Here is a 14,844-nt window from a genome sequence, read left to right as displayed (position 1 = left end):
ATAAGGAATACAGGATATGTGGCTGGATAGTATTTAAGGCACTAGAAAAGAACATTTCCCTAACAGAGCTGGCAGACGATTCTGTGGTGTTATGTGAATGTGTGTGCGCTATACGCGAGGGTACAGGCCACCGTACTGGGGGTCAGGTAGAGTTAGAGAGGAACCTAGGATGACACCCGTGTAACGTAGCGAGGCTAAGCGAATAAACATACTTACAACCAAAGCAGAGGACTCACGTATTTGTTACCGTGCAAAGTAACACGACATGGTGTCAGAAGTCCTGCTAGAGTTGTGTGTGAGTTCGGTCGGACATTAAAGTGCCATTTGAGACTCGTTTATGACGAAGAAAAGCAGAAGGAGAAAGAAAAAGATGGTGGATAACGCTAATAACGCTGTAGCTCCGGTAGCGGCTGCGGTTTCAAGTGCTACGTTTAGCATCCAGCCTCCTGAGTCCTTCGACTTCTCAAAGCCGCAAGAGTGGGCCAAGTGGATACGCAGGTTCGAAAGATTTCGCCTGGCAAGTAACCTAAATGCTAGCTCTGAAGAGAATCAAGTCAACACGCTAATATATTGTATGGGCGATGAGGCGGACGATATTTTACGTGGACTGAATCTGGCTGTTGATCTACGACGTACGTACCAAGGAGTGCGGGATGGATTGCAAGGTTTCTTCGTGGTCAAGAAGAACGTGATATATGAACGAGCCAAGTTTAACATGCGCAAACAGGGAGAAGGTGAAACAGTCGATTCATTTGTGACGTCATTGTATGCGCTGGCGGAGCATTGTACATACGGTGTGTTGCATAATGAACTTATACGTGACAGGCTTGTCGTCGGTCTGATGGATAAGCGGCTGTCAGAACGCATGCAGCTGGACCCAGACTTAACCCTGGAGAGGGCATTGAACATGGCGAGGCAGAGTGAGGAGGTGAAACGACAGCAATCCTCTCTGCGAGGGGATACCAGGACAGAGGCAAGTGACATTAAATCGGTGGACAGGGTGTTTAAGAGCAGTAGCAAGAACTATGCTAAGAACAGCCCCCAACAGGCTAACAGCTACACAGCCAAACCACTCAGTACCCAGTACCCGAGGGGGAGAAGTGTACAGTGTCATAAATGTGGCAGTTCTCAGCTCCACCCACAGCGCGATTGCCCTGCTAACGAGGTGAAGTGCCATTCATGTGGGAAGATGGGCCATTATAAACGTGTGTGTAAATCTTCCAAAAATGTACATGAGGTTGAAGAAGACTATTCCTGCTCCTGTGATGGGGAGGAGGAGCACATGTTCTTGGGCAGCATCACAACTGATGGGGAGCCATGGATGGTCGACATAGACATCAATGGCAGATGTGTGCCATTCAAAATAGACACTGGCGCTGATGTTACTGTGATGCCTCACACTGTATTCAGAGAGATATACAAACACAAGGATCCACCTACCCTGCAGAAAGCAACAAAACCACTGATGGGACCTGGGAGGAGTCCACTAGATGTTGTGGGCGTCGCCAAGCTGTTGCTGAGGAGAGGAGAGAGAGAGGTGTTGGAGGATGTGTACGTCGCTCGACACCTACACTCAGCGTTGCTGGGGAGACCTGCTATCAGCAAGATGGAGCTTGTGGCACGTCTAGACAGTATAACGATGGAGACGCTCAAGACGACCTACCCAAAGATATGCAGTGGTCTCGGGGAGATGAAACAGCCGTATGCAATCAGGCTGAAACCGGGGGCTCAACCATTCTCACTGAAGACGCCCAGAAGGATTCCATTGCCACTGATGGACAAAGTCAAGCAAGAACTGTCCCGCATGGAAAGCCTCGGAGTGATCAGCCGGATCGAAGAGCCAACCGACTGGTGCGCTGGCATGGTAGTGGTCCCTAAGAAGAAGACAGAGGAGGTACGCATATGTGTCGATCTCACAAACCTCAATGAGTCAGTGTGCCGGGAGAAATACACCCTGCCAACAGTCGAGGAAACACTGGGAATGCTGGCCGGAGCCAGGATATTCAGCAAGCTAGACGCGAACATGGGATTTTGGCAAATACCCCTGACTGAGGAGTCGTCAAAGTATACAACTTTCATCACGCCGTTTGGTCGTTACCACTTCAATCGCCTACCTTTCGGCATCGCCTCCGCCCCAGAACACTTTCAAAACAGAATGGTGACTGAGGTCACTGAGGGGCTGGAGGGTGTCGTCTGCCACATGGATGATGTGCTGGTGTGGGGCCGATCACAGGAGGAGCATGACGCTCGTCTGCATGTCGTGCTGGGGAGGATCGAGAAAGCAGGAATCACCCTGAACACAGGCAAGTGCGACCTGTCAAAGGAAGAGGTGACCTTTCTAGGCCATGTGATCTCCAGCAGTGGCATTAACCCCGACCCGAGTAAGACGGATGCCGTGAGGAGGATGGAGGAGCCGACAAATGTCAGTGAGCTGAGAAGCTTTCTCGGCATGGTAAACCAGCTGGGGAAGTTTATCCCGCGGCTGGCGGAGAGAGACAAGGCCCTGCGAGACCTTCTGTCAAAGAAGAACTGCTGGCTGTGGGGCATCGAGCAGGCCAAAGCCTTTCAAGATTTAAAAGATGCACTAATATCTCCACCAGTGTTGGCCATGTACGATAACCACAGGGAGTGCAAGGTCTCAGCGGACGCGTCGTCGTACGGCTTGGGGAGTGTGCTTCTCCAAAAATGGGATGGAGTGTGGAGACCAGTAGCCTATGTGTCGCGGTCTCTCACACAGACTGAGCAGAGATACGCACAGGTTGAGAAGGAGGCCCTGGGCTTGACCTGGGCTTGTGAGAGGTTTAGAAATTTTCTCATCGGCAGACACTTCCAGCTGGAGACGGACCACAAGCCTCTCCTGAGTCTCCTGGGGTCTCAGGCGTTGGATGATCTCCCTCCATGGATTCTGCGCTTCCGGATGCGCCTGATGCGCTATTCCTATTCCATTGCCCATGTGCCAGGGAAGAGCCTGTGGACTGCTGATACGCTCTCACGTGCTCCTGTGAAGAGGAGAGAGACACCTGAGGAGGAGGAGTTATTTGAGAATACAAATATCTATGTGGACATGGTAATAGAGAACCTGCCAGCGAGCACTGCCTACCTGGACGAGCTGAGAGAGCAGTTGGAGGGGGACAGTGTGTGCGCACAGGTGAAGCAGCGGTGTGCAGAGGGATGGCCACCACACAACAGTGAACCGGCTCTCAGGCTGTACTGGGCGGAACAGGCGTCACTCACAGTAGAGGATGGACTGTTGCTGAGGGGAAGCAGGCTTGTAATCCCCTCAACAATGAGAAACGACGTGCTTGCCAGGCTGCATGAAGGCCACCAGGGGGTGGTAAAGTGCAGGGAGCGAGCACGGCAGTCTGTATGGTGGCCCGGGCGCGTGTACCTGTTCCGCAACAGTAAGTGACTTCCGGGGTAGGCCTGATTGGCCCCGACAGGCACGTGACGCGGCAAACTCAGGACGCGCAACGAGGCTGCTGAGAGCTGTCGCGCGGAAATAGGCTGTCTATTGCCATTCTCTAACACAAACTCTAACCTTAACCAGCTCCTTAACAGCGCCTAAACTTAACCGTTCTAACCTTAACCAACTCCGAAACAATGCCTAACCTTAACCTTAACCTTAACCATGCCTAACCTTAACCATAGAAAGAATATTGCCATTCTCTAAGACAAACTCTAACCTTAACCAGCTCCTTAACAGCGCCTAAACTTAACCGTTCTAACCTTAACCAACTCCGAAACAATGCCTAACCTTAACCTTAACCATAACCATGCCTAACCTTAACCGGCGAAAGAATACACGTTAAAAAAAAAATCACGTAAAAAAAAAAAGATTTGATGGGATTCGAACTCACCAACAACGGACCGCAGGATCACAGGACCGCTTCTCTGCCAGGTGAGCTATAGCGCCGAATGAGAGTCATGGCGTATTTGGACGGTTACGTAATTCCGTAAGCTCTGCCACTCGGCTCCGCGGAGCGTGCCGCGCGGCAGAGAAAGTTGCGCGTCACGTGCCTGTCGGGGCCAATCAGGCCTACCCCGGAAGTCACTTACTGTTGCGGAACAGCTACACGCGGCCCGGGCTCAGCCAGCAGCTGAATGAGCTGGTCCTCAACTGCCGAACATGCAGCAAAGAGAGAGAGAACCAAAGGGAGCCCCTGATGCCATCTCAATACCCGGGGCGACCGTGGCAGAAGTTGGGAGCAGACCTGTTCATGCTGGAGAACAAGACTTACCTGCTGGTCGTGGATTATGCATCAAGGTACGTGGAGATCGCTCTGCTGACTCCCACAAAATCGACAGACGTCATCCACCACTTGAAGTCAATCTTCGCACGCCATGGTATCCCGGAGGAACTGGTGACGGATAACGGGCCGCAATTCTCCGGAATGGCCTTTGCAGCGTTTGCGACATCATATGGGTTTCGCCATGTCACAAGCAGCCCGAGATATCCCCAGAGTAATGGGGAGGCAGAACGTGCTGTCAAGACAATAAAAGGCTCCTGAAGTAGGCAGCCGACCCATACCGTGCTCTGCTGGCATACAGAGCCACCCCGTTGCATAACGGGTACAGTCCAGCCCAGCTCCTTATGGGGAGGAGACTCCGCACGACGGTGCCAACGCTTCCTGCTCTACTGGTCCCTACTCTTCCTGACAGTAAGGCAGTGGTTCAGAAGGAGGAGGAGAGGAGAATGAGAGATGCACAAAGCTACAACCGGCGTCATCGTACGCGAAGTCTCGACAGGCTCACTCCAGGGAAGGAGGTGTGGGTCACAGATCAAAGTGCAACTGGAGTTGTGGTCAGCAGTCACCCCACTCCACGTTCGTACATCATAGATGGACCCCATGGAACATTAAGGCGAAACCGTCGCCATCTCGTCCCCATGGAGCCCTCACCGGAGCAGAGTGCAGCAGAACCTACGGAGCAGGAGGTCCTGGAACCACCAGCTACTCCCAGAACCAGGTCTGGGAGATGTGTGGTGAAACCAACTAGGTTGGACTTGTAAGAGACAGTAGAGAGAGAGAGTAAAGAAAAGGACATTCATGCGATAGAATGATAGAGGTTTATGTTAAGATAAGACATTGTTTCATGTTTATATATATTATACGTTTAGATATACATTTCGAAAGAAAGCAATTGCTATGTTTAATATAACCCATGGTTTATATGGTGTTAAAGAAATTGTTTAGATCAGTTCAGATGAACAGACCTTTTAGATATAGAGGCAGAATAATCCTCTAAGGTCTGGGGGAATCAATGGCAGTCTACCCATTGATTCTAGAAAGGGAGATGTGGTGTTATGTGAATGTGTGTGCGCTATACGCGAGGGTACAGGCCACCGTACTGGGGGTCAGGTAGAGTTAGAGAGGAACCTAGGATGACACCCGTGTAACGTAGCGAGGCTAAGCGAATAAACATACTTACAACCAAAGCAGAGGACTCACGTATTTGTTACCGTGCAAAGTAACACGACAGATTCAAGGTGACTATAAATTCGATGCAACATAAAAAGATGTGCATTGTCGACTCCTACACTCTTCCTGTATGCAAATTGCAAGTCTAAATAAGGTGCCACCTGCTCCTTGAGGTGGCCCAGCACAACCCGTTTAAAACACTTCATGATGTGGCATGTCAGAGCAATAGGTCTCACATTGTTCTTTTTGGGAATAGGGACAAGACATGATGTTAACCACATTGCAGGAAAAGCAGGCAATGTTAGTTTCACTTTAAGACCAGCAGTAGCGCTCTCTCTCTCTCTCTCTCTCTCTCTCTCTCTCTCTCTCTCTCTCTCTCTCTCTCTCTCGCTCTCTCTCTCTCTCTCTCTCTCTCTCTCTCTCTCTCTCTCTCTCTCTCTCTCTCTCTCTCTCTCCCCTACAGTAGCTATAATAGCTACCCAGATCGCCATTGTTGGGTTCACAGCAAAGTGATGAGGAGTGGAGACTGGTGTCGCTTCCGGTGTGAAGAAGGCTATCTTTATTAAATTCATCGCGGTGCAGAAGTGGAAAACTCCCGGCGCAGCACCAGCGCATTAATAACCCGTTATTATCACCCGAGAGATGATATTAGTCTGTTGACGCGGAGAGACGGTGACCAGACCACACGGCGCGACGGACACACCTGCTTTACAGAGACACACCACCGTACAGCTCAGCCAGGAAACAGTGATACCATCATCATCATCATCATCATCATCATCTCTCTGTTAGGGATTTATTACCGGGACTGTCATCGTCGGCACGGGGAGCGGGGAGACAGACGCAGGAGCAGCCGTTCTCCAGTGGGGTTCTTTCTTCTTTTGACTTTCTTCTTTTCTTCAGATGTGTTCACGCCGTGAGGAGCGCATACAAAAAGACGTGGACATCGTAATTGAGAGCTGCAAGGCAGAGACGAACTGCCTCTTCTCTGGTGAGTGTCTCTGCACAGTCCCAGTATCTACTGTATAACGAGGTAATTACTAACTTGCACGTACTACCCGCCACAGGCCTAACTAACGGCGCTTCGAAAACAGGACCCAGGTCTTCTGATTTATATTTATATTTAAATATATATATACTTTTTTAACCTGTATTTTACCCAGAGTAGGTTCGCTGAGCACAAATGCTCTTTTTCAGCAACGCCCTGCCTCACGCTGACACATTCACACCTAGGAGCTGCCCAGTACAACCAGTCTGACAATGTTGACCACTAGGACCTGCTCAGTACAACCACAGTCTGACATTGTTGACCACTAGGACCTGCCCAGTACAACCACAGTCTGACACTGTTGACCACTAGGAGCTGCCCAGTACAACCACAGTCTCACACTGTTGACCACTAGGAGCTGCCCAGTACAACCACAGTCTCACACTGTTGACCACTAGGAGCTGCCCAGTACAACCACAGTCTCACACTGTTGACCACTAGGAGCTGCCCAGTACAACCACAGTCTGACACTGTTGACCACTAGGAGCTGCCCAGTACCACAGTCTGACACTGTTGACCACTAGGAGCTGCCCAGTACAACCACAGTCTGACACTGTTGACCACTAGGAGCTGCCCAGTACAACCACAGTCTCACACTGTTGACCACTAGGAGCTGCCCAGTACAACCACAGTCTGACACTGTTGACCACTAGGAGCTGCCCAGTACCACAGTCTGACACTGTTGACCACTAGAGCTGCCCAGTACAACCACCGTCTGACACTGTTGACCACTAGGAGCTGCCCAGTACCACAGTCTGACACTGTTGACCACTAGAGCTGCCCAGTACAACCACAGTCTGACACTGTTGACCACTAGAGATGCCCAGTACAACCAGTCTGACACTGTTGACCGCTAGGAGCTGCCCAGTATAACCAGTCTGACACTGTTGACCACTAGGAGCTGCCCAGTACAACCAGTCTGACACAGTTTTTTTTTAATCTACTTTTTCTCCATTTTTTCTATTTTTCTCCCATCCCAATTTCGTATCGTCCAATTCTACCCTCCCCTGTCTCGAACGCTGTTAGGCCATGCCTCCCACAAGCCGGCTGCAATGTGGACTAAGCCTTACATCACGTGTCCCCTCCGGTACTCGAGGAAGCAGCAGTCGCATCTTTTCACCTGCACAGCGCGATCTCTCAGCGTCGGGGGTCTGCGTTTGGAGGGCACGCCGCCCCCGTCGCTTCCTGATTCTGCTGCGCAGGCGCACCAACCGACCTGTAGGAGTCGCTGTCCACAACGTCCGATCCCCACCCATCAGCTTCCCACCCCCTAATACTGCCAATGTGTATTAGTATGAACGACCAGCCAAGCTGATAGCAATGCGGATAGCTGGGCTAGAACCCAGCGTCTCCTGCATTGGTGGTGAGCGCCTTGCCCACTGCACCACCTAGCCGCCCCTCCCAGTCTGACACTGTTGACCACTAGAGCTGCCCAGTACAACCAGTCTGACACTGTTGACCACTAGAGCTGCCCAGTATAACCAGTCTGACACTGTTGACCACTAGGAGCTGCCCAGTATAACCAGTCTGACACTGTTGATAGTAGGAGCTGCCCATTACATCCAGTCTGGCACTGTTGACCGCTAGGAGCTGCCCAGTACAATCACAGTCTGACACTGTTGACCGCTAGGAGCTGTCCAGTACAACCACAGTCTGACACTGTTGACCACTAGGAGCTGTCCAGTACAACCACAGTCTGACACTGTTGACCACTAGAGCTGCCCAGTACAACCACAGTCTGACACTGTTGACCACTAGGAGCTGCCCAGTACAACCACAGTCTGACACTGTTGACCACTACGAGCTGCCCAGTACAACCACAGTCTGACACTGTTGACCGCTAGGAGCTGCCCAGTACAACCACAGTCTGACACTGTTGACCACTAGGAGCTGCCCAGTACAACCAGTCTGACACTGTTGACCACTAGGAGCTGCCCAGTACAACCACAGTCTGACACTGTTGACCACTAGGAGCTGCCCAGTACAACCACAGTCTGACACTGTTGACCACTAGAGCTGCCCAGTACAACCACAGTCTGACACTGTTGACCACTAGAGCTGCCCAGTACAACCAGTCTGACACTGTTGACCGCTAGGAGCTGCCCAGTACAACCAGTCTGACACTGTTGACCACTAGGAGCTGCCCAGTACAACCACAGTCTGACACTGTTGACCACTAGGAGCTGCCCAGTACAACCAGTCTGACACTGTTGACCACTAGGAGCTGCCCAGTACAACCACAGTCTGACACTGTAGACCACTAGGAGCTGCCCAGTACAACCACAGTCTGACACTGTTGACCACTAGGAGCTGCCCAGTACAACCACAGTCTGACACTGTTGACCACTAGGGGCTGCCCAGTACAACCACAGTCTGACACTGTTGACCACTATGAGCTGCCCAGTACAACCAGTCTGACACTGTTGACCACTAGGAGCTGCCCAGTACAACCAGTCTGACACTGTTGACCACTAGGAGCTGCCCAGTGCAACCACAGTCTGACACTGTTGACCACTAGGAGCTGCCCAGTACAACCACAGTCTGCCCACTGAGCTGCCCAGTACAACCACAGTCTGACACTGTTGACTGCTAGGAGCTTCCCAGTACAACCACAGTCTGACACTGTTGACCACTAGGAGCTGCCCAGTACAACCAGTCTGACATTGTTGACCACTAGGAGCTGCCCAGTACAACCACAGCCTGACACTGTTGACCACTAGGAGCTGCCCAGTACAACCACAGTCTGACACTGTTGACCACTAGGAGCTGCCCAGTACAACCAGTCTGACACTGTTGACCACTGAGCAGCTCCACTGGAGCAGTTGGGGGTGAAGTGCCTTGCTCAAGGGCACTTGGTATTGAGGGATTGGAGAACGTTATTCATTCACTCACTGCCGGTTCGGGGGATGGAACCTTTAGGCCGGCGCTCCGCCTGCACAGTATAGCGATGTGGCCTATAGAGCCTGGGATACAGGTGAGTGTTTTGAGGTCATGAGACGGAGAGACAGTACAGACACAGCCTGTAAAGCTCAGGCCACAGCAAATAGTGTATTCCTGTCATGATCCTCCAGCCTCCAGCTGCCAGTTCACACTGGACTACAAAGACAGGCCCTCTCACCAGCCTTTCATCAACACGTCTCAGAGCCGCAGATCTACAGGCCCTCTCACCAGCCTTTCATCCACACGTCTCAGAACCCCAGATATACAGGCCGGTTTACGCTTTTTTAACGTGTTCAGCGATAAACCCCAAATTGACAGGCCTTTTTTACGCTTTTTTAACGTGTTCAGCGATATAATAATAATAATAATAATAATAATAATAATAATATCTTAGATTTATATAGCGCCTTTCAGGAGACCCAAGGCGCTCTTTACATCTTTACGGTCTGTTCGAAAAGCCTTTTGACGTTACCATGGAAACATTAGTTGTTGAGGACTTCATGTGGTCCTCGTCCTCCATCTCTCCAGGTGTCCCTCCTGACCCGTCCATTCTCTTGTTCTTCATTTCAGATTTCAGATACTCAGACGCCACGTTCACGTTCACGTACTGCAAAGGAGCGAGAAGGTAAGCCGTCACCGAGGCTCGTCACAGAGCCCAGAGCGCATGCTTTGAAGCCGAAACCCCCCCCCCCTGTTTAAGTCGTTCATTTACGTCTAAATGGTTTAGTTAAATCAACACAAAGTTGAAAAGTGCTATTTGTTAGCGACCAGGGCATTTCCCCCCATCAAATACAAAATGCTCTCAATTACAATTCTAATGAGGACGGACTTATTGAGTTTGCACACTGCAGCATATGAATGAGGGAAATGTATTTTCTTTTTTTTAAAACTTTGGCCATTTCCCTGGCTCTTTTATACGTTTATCGCATTTATACTTGGTCAAGTTCGACCGACAGAAGCAGGCTGAAAGGGTTCATATGGGGGGGAAGACACTCTGGGAAAGGCACGGCTGCAGTCCGGGATTCGAACTCGCTCAGCCCCAGATCCGTGACGAGCACGGTTGTCCACGGCGCTGAAATAGCACTCGCGGTACGTGGTGAGCTACTGGAGCTCCCCGGGAAATGTATTTTCATGTATCGTATTATGACCCAAGATACCAAATACACAATTATATACAATCATTTATCAGTAACCGATACCTGCATGATAACCATTGTTTACAGTGTTTACCAAACCCCCCCACCACCCCACCCACCCAACCACCTCCAATGTACAGTCCCCACCCACCCCCCCAACCCCACCCCACCTACCCAACCTCCTCCAATGTACAGTTTCTACGTCAAATGTATATACTCTCTTTTCTGGACTCTTTTTGTATCACAAACAGTACTGTATTTGCAAATCTGGTATGTCATACATGTATAGATGTAGCAGTACTGTCTATCTGTATGTCATGTATGTCATATATGTTATGATGAATTGAAAATGGGGGACCCTGATGTAAACAAGACGAAAGTCTTTCTCTGGTCTGCATCCCCTTAACAATTGTATGTATTGAGCTGTACTGTACTGTACCCATTCTGCAATCTGTTAATAAAGTTTTCAATCAATCAATCAATCAACAAAAACAAAGTATTTGTATGTGCATACCTTGTCCAGTGCATACTGTACACAAACTAGTATACCAATAATGGTTTAAAGGTAGAAACTGCAACGCTGTCAAACAGTGACCTCTGGGGGAAAAAGAGCCCCGCTTGGTGCTGCACTTTGTTTACATGTGGTTGTTTTGGTCTGATGTGTGAGTTGGAGTTGAGTGGGGCGGTTGCTATTAGATTAGGTTAGATTAGATTAAAATGTATTGTCATCATAACAGTTGTACAGTACAATGGAAATAAGTTTGGCGTCCAACCAGAGTGCAAATGTAACAGTAAAGTGCAATAGTAATATACAATGTACAGGTGATTAGACATGGGTATAAAATATATAAATGAGTACTACTGAGTAATAGTGCTATAGTCAGATCATATGTATGTATGTGTACAGAGTTGTGGTATTAGTACGTATACGGTGATACAGGTATAAAGACACTATGGTAGTAAGTAGGGGTGTAAAGGTATACGTATCCGTACCGAACCATTTCAGTGTGTACCGTACCGTACCGAACTGCTGTGTACCGAACGAATACAACGCTATGTTAACCACTAACGACCGCCCACCGGGGGCTGTTTTTTTTCACAATTTAATATAATTAAATTTTTTTTTTTTTCTTTACAAGTCGATTATTCATTTCAATATAGAATATTCGTTGACAGCCCTACAAGTATAATTAGTTACTGCACATCACCCCTGAGTGGAACATGGAAAGCCAAACTTTCCCCCACTGTACCGAAAACCTGTACCGAACTGTGACTTCAAAACCGAGGTACGTACTGAACCGTGGTTTTTGTGTACCGTTACACCCCTAGTAGTAAGTCATACTGGCCAGCAGCGTAACTAGTAAGAGTAGGTAAGAAATATGTACAGATATAGGTATAGTATCTACAGGTAGTATGTAAAAAAGAGATTATATGCAGGTATATACAGACTACAGGCTGACATGTGAGTGGATTTTGACTCCCGCTCCTTCCCACTCCCACAGAAATAATCCCACTCCCGAGTGAGAGTTTAAAAAAAAAATCCCACTCCCTCCCACTCCCACAGAGACTGATCCCACTCCCTTCCACTCCTGCCCGAATCCCATTGATTTAGTTGTCATAGTTCCCACTCCCTTCTGCTCCCGTTGACGTTTACTCCTGGTCCTGCCCAATCGCGTGATTCAAAGTGAATTTGACTCCCATCCCGTGGGAATCCCGAAAAAAATGTCATCCTCTAGTACAGACAGATGTGGATAAATATGTATACAGTAATGTGTATAGGTGCATCTCCACACACACACATACACACGCACACACACACACACACACGCACGCACGCACACACACACACGCACACACGCACACAAAAAATGCCAGAAAGAAATAGTGAGTAAATGTACACATGCACCTACACAGTCATTTCCACATCTCAAGTATAAGTAGAAGCAAGAGCAGGTTGTTTGAAGATAAACAGAGAGGCCTTAAAGAGATGAAGTGAGTTCATAGTTCTATGTGACCTGGGCAGGTTGGTCCAATCAGATAGCACTTTACATTTAAAGGCACGTCGCACAATTTCTTTAGAGTTTCTAGACTAGAGGGATCTACCGTACTTTTCGCACTATAAGCCGCACCTGAATATAAGCCGCAGCAGCTAAATTGAATGATGTGTGCATATATAAGCCGCACTGGACTATAAGCCGCAGGTGTTTTAATGTTTAATTACCATATGTAAGGGTTCGTGCTAGGGGTGCACCGATATATCGGTCGGGTATCGGTATCGGCCGATAAGTGCCTTGTTGACTGCTATCGGCCTATCGGCCGATAAGCTCAAATGTGCCGATAGCAGTCGCCGATAAATACCCATCAATTTGTGTAGCGTCAAAAGGCACAAAAAAAAAAGTTCACTCACGACCTACCTGCACAACGCCCGCCGTCCCCCACACACACACACAATCTACTGCATCAAAGTAACTACTTATGATTAACAAGACATTCGTTTTGTGGCATTAGCGTTATATAGTTAGTGTTACACGGACAATAACATCAGCATATTATTATTACCCATAGCAGCAAGGCATTACTCCGAGTCCGTTCATTAGCTCAGTTCCATTCCGTTGCTCATTCCGTACCCAACTACACATTCTGCAATCTGTTAATAAAGTTTTCAACCAGACAAATGTATAGAAAGGCTTTGTTTTATTATAACATTTGTTGCAGTAAAATCATTATGTCTCATTTGGTCATGCGTGGAGCGCCGGTCGGCGGGCCAGGCAGCTAACGTAGCTACGTTATTAGCTATTAGATGCAAGACTAACGTTACTGGTGAAAATGTGATTTGCGTTGGAATACTCCTTTGTCAACTTGCTGTACTTTGCTTGCAGGTCTGCAGTCATTATTGCTGCATTAACTTTAGCCAAGGTAACGTTATGGCTAAACCTTTAACAATAGTTAACGCTAGCTTTCGGTTAGCTGTTCAATGCTATTAATAACAACTCCCCGTCAACACCCTCTCTCGGGAAGATGGCATTTAAGAAAGTATCTGCTGTTAAAATGAAGTGTTACACGTTCAATAACAAGCATATTATTTACCCGAAGATAGCAGTAAACAAGGCATTACTCCGTTAGTCCGTTCATAGCTCGGTTCCATTCCGTTGCTCATTCCGTACCCAACTACACATTCTGCAATCTGTTAATAAAGTTTTCAACCAGACAAATGTATAGAAAGGCTTTGTTTTATTATAACATGTGTTGCAGTAAAATCATTATGTCTCATTTGGTCATGCGTGGAGCGCCGGTCGGCGGGCCGGGCAGCTAACGTAGCTACGTTAAGTGTGTTCTGTGCTCTCGCAAACAGAACAATGGCGGCATGCCCGGAAGTAGAAAAATTTATAAACGCTTGCCGATTGGTGGGCAAGCAGGAGGTGGGTGCTAGCGGTGTGGCGTAATTGGCCGAATCGACTGTCAATCAAAATGGTTCCATTGCATTGGTTGAAAGCTCTGGTTGAGAGAATAGTATCCCGCTGCAGGCCGCAAGAATGGATCATTGCATTGGTTGAAAGCTCTGGTTGAAGAAAATAGTATCCCTCTGCAGGCCGCAAGACGATACTGGGAGAGAGATAGTGATACCATAAACATATTTCTTGATGTTTCCTTTTTTTAAGTAAGTAAAGAGGCCTACAAATACAAACATACACATACAAATATACAGTAGTTTCATTAAAAAAAAATGTAAAAAAAAGTGAAAAAAAAAAAAAAAATTACAAATACTTATATACAAATATACAAATATCGGTATCGGTATCGGTATCGGCCGATAGTGTTAGTTGAACAATCGGTATCGGTATCGGCGGCCAATTTTCATATCGGTGCATCCCTAGTTCGTGCACAGAGGGGATTGTCGGGAAAGAGATGGCTGTTTGAGGAAGCTCCCATTTATTAACATTTTTGTTTAAACAGGAACGATAGCCAGTTAGCAGCGCCGGGTACAGTAGGTAGCAACGTTAGCTATCATAACGTTAGCCAGTTAGCAGCTCCGGGTACAGTAGGTACCAACGTTAGCTCTCATAACGTTAGCCAGTTAGCAGCGCCGGGTACAGTAGGTAGCAACGTTAGCTCTCATAACGTTAGCCAGTTAGCAGCGCCGGGTACAGTAGGTAGCAACGTTAGCTCTCATAATGTTAGCCAGTTAGCTGCTCCGGGTACAGTAGGTAGCAACGTTAGCTCTCATAACGTTAGCCAGTTAGCAGCTCCGGGTACAGTAGGTAGCAACGTTAGCTCTCATAACGTTAGCCAGTTAGCAGCGCCG

The 14,844-nt window shown here is 48.4% G+C and overlaps 1 protein-coding gene across 1 annotated transcript in view; it reads left to right on the top strand.

Moving 5' to 3' along the window:
* Positions 1-5,941: 5,941 nt before the first annotated feature.
* parp8 (poly (ADP-ribose) polymerase family, member 8) overlaps positions 5,942-14,844 on the top strand; it is a gene marked incomplete at its 3' end in the record, with an annotated part of 303,800 nt that continues 294,897 nt past the window's right edge. The window contains exons 1-2 of the mRNA XM_084309021.1: positions 5,942-6,408; positions 9,976-10,030. Coding sequence (XP_084165147.1) covers positions 6,321-6,408; positions 9,976-10,030 — 143 coding nt within the window. The 5' untranslated portion in view covers positions 5,942-6,320. The remainder of the gene's footprint in view (positions 6,409-9,975; positions 10,031-14,844) is intronic.

This window comes from Notolepis coatsorum (assembly GCF_963971535.1).
Source record: "Notolepis coatsorum genome assembly, chromosome: 2".
Classification (NCBI taxonomy): Eukaryota; Metazoa; Chordata; class Actinopteri; order Aulopiformes; family Paralepididae; genus Notolepis; species Notolepis coatsorum.
Note: the sequence above shows the minus strand (reverse complement) of the source record. Positions and strands in the feature narration are given on the sequence as shown.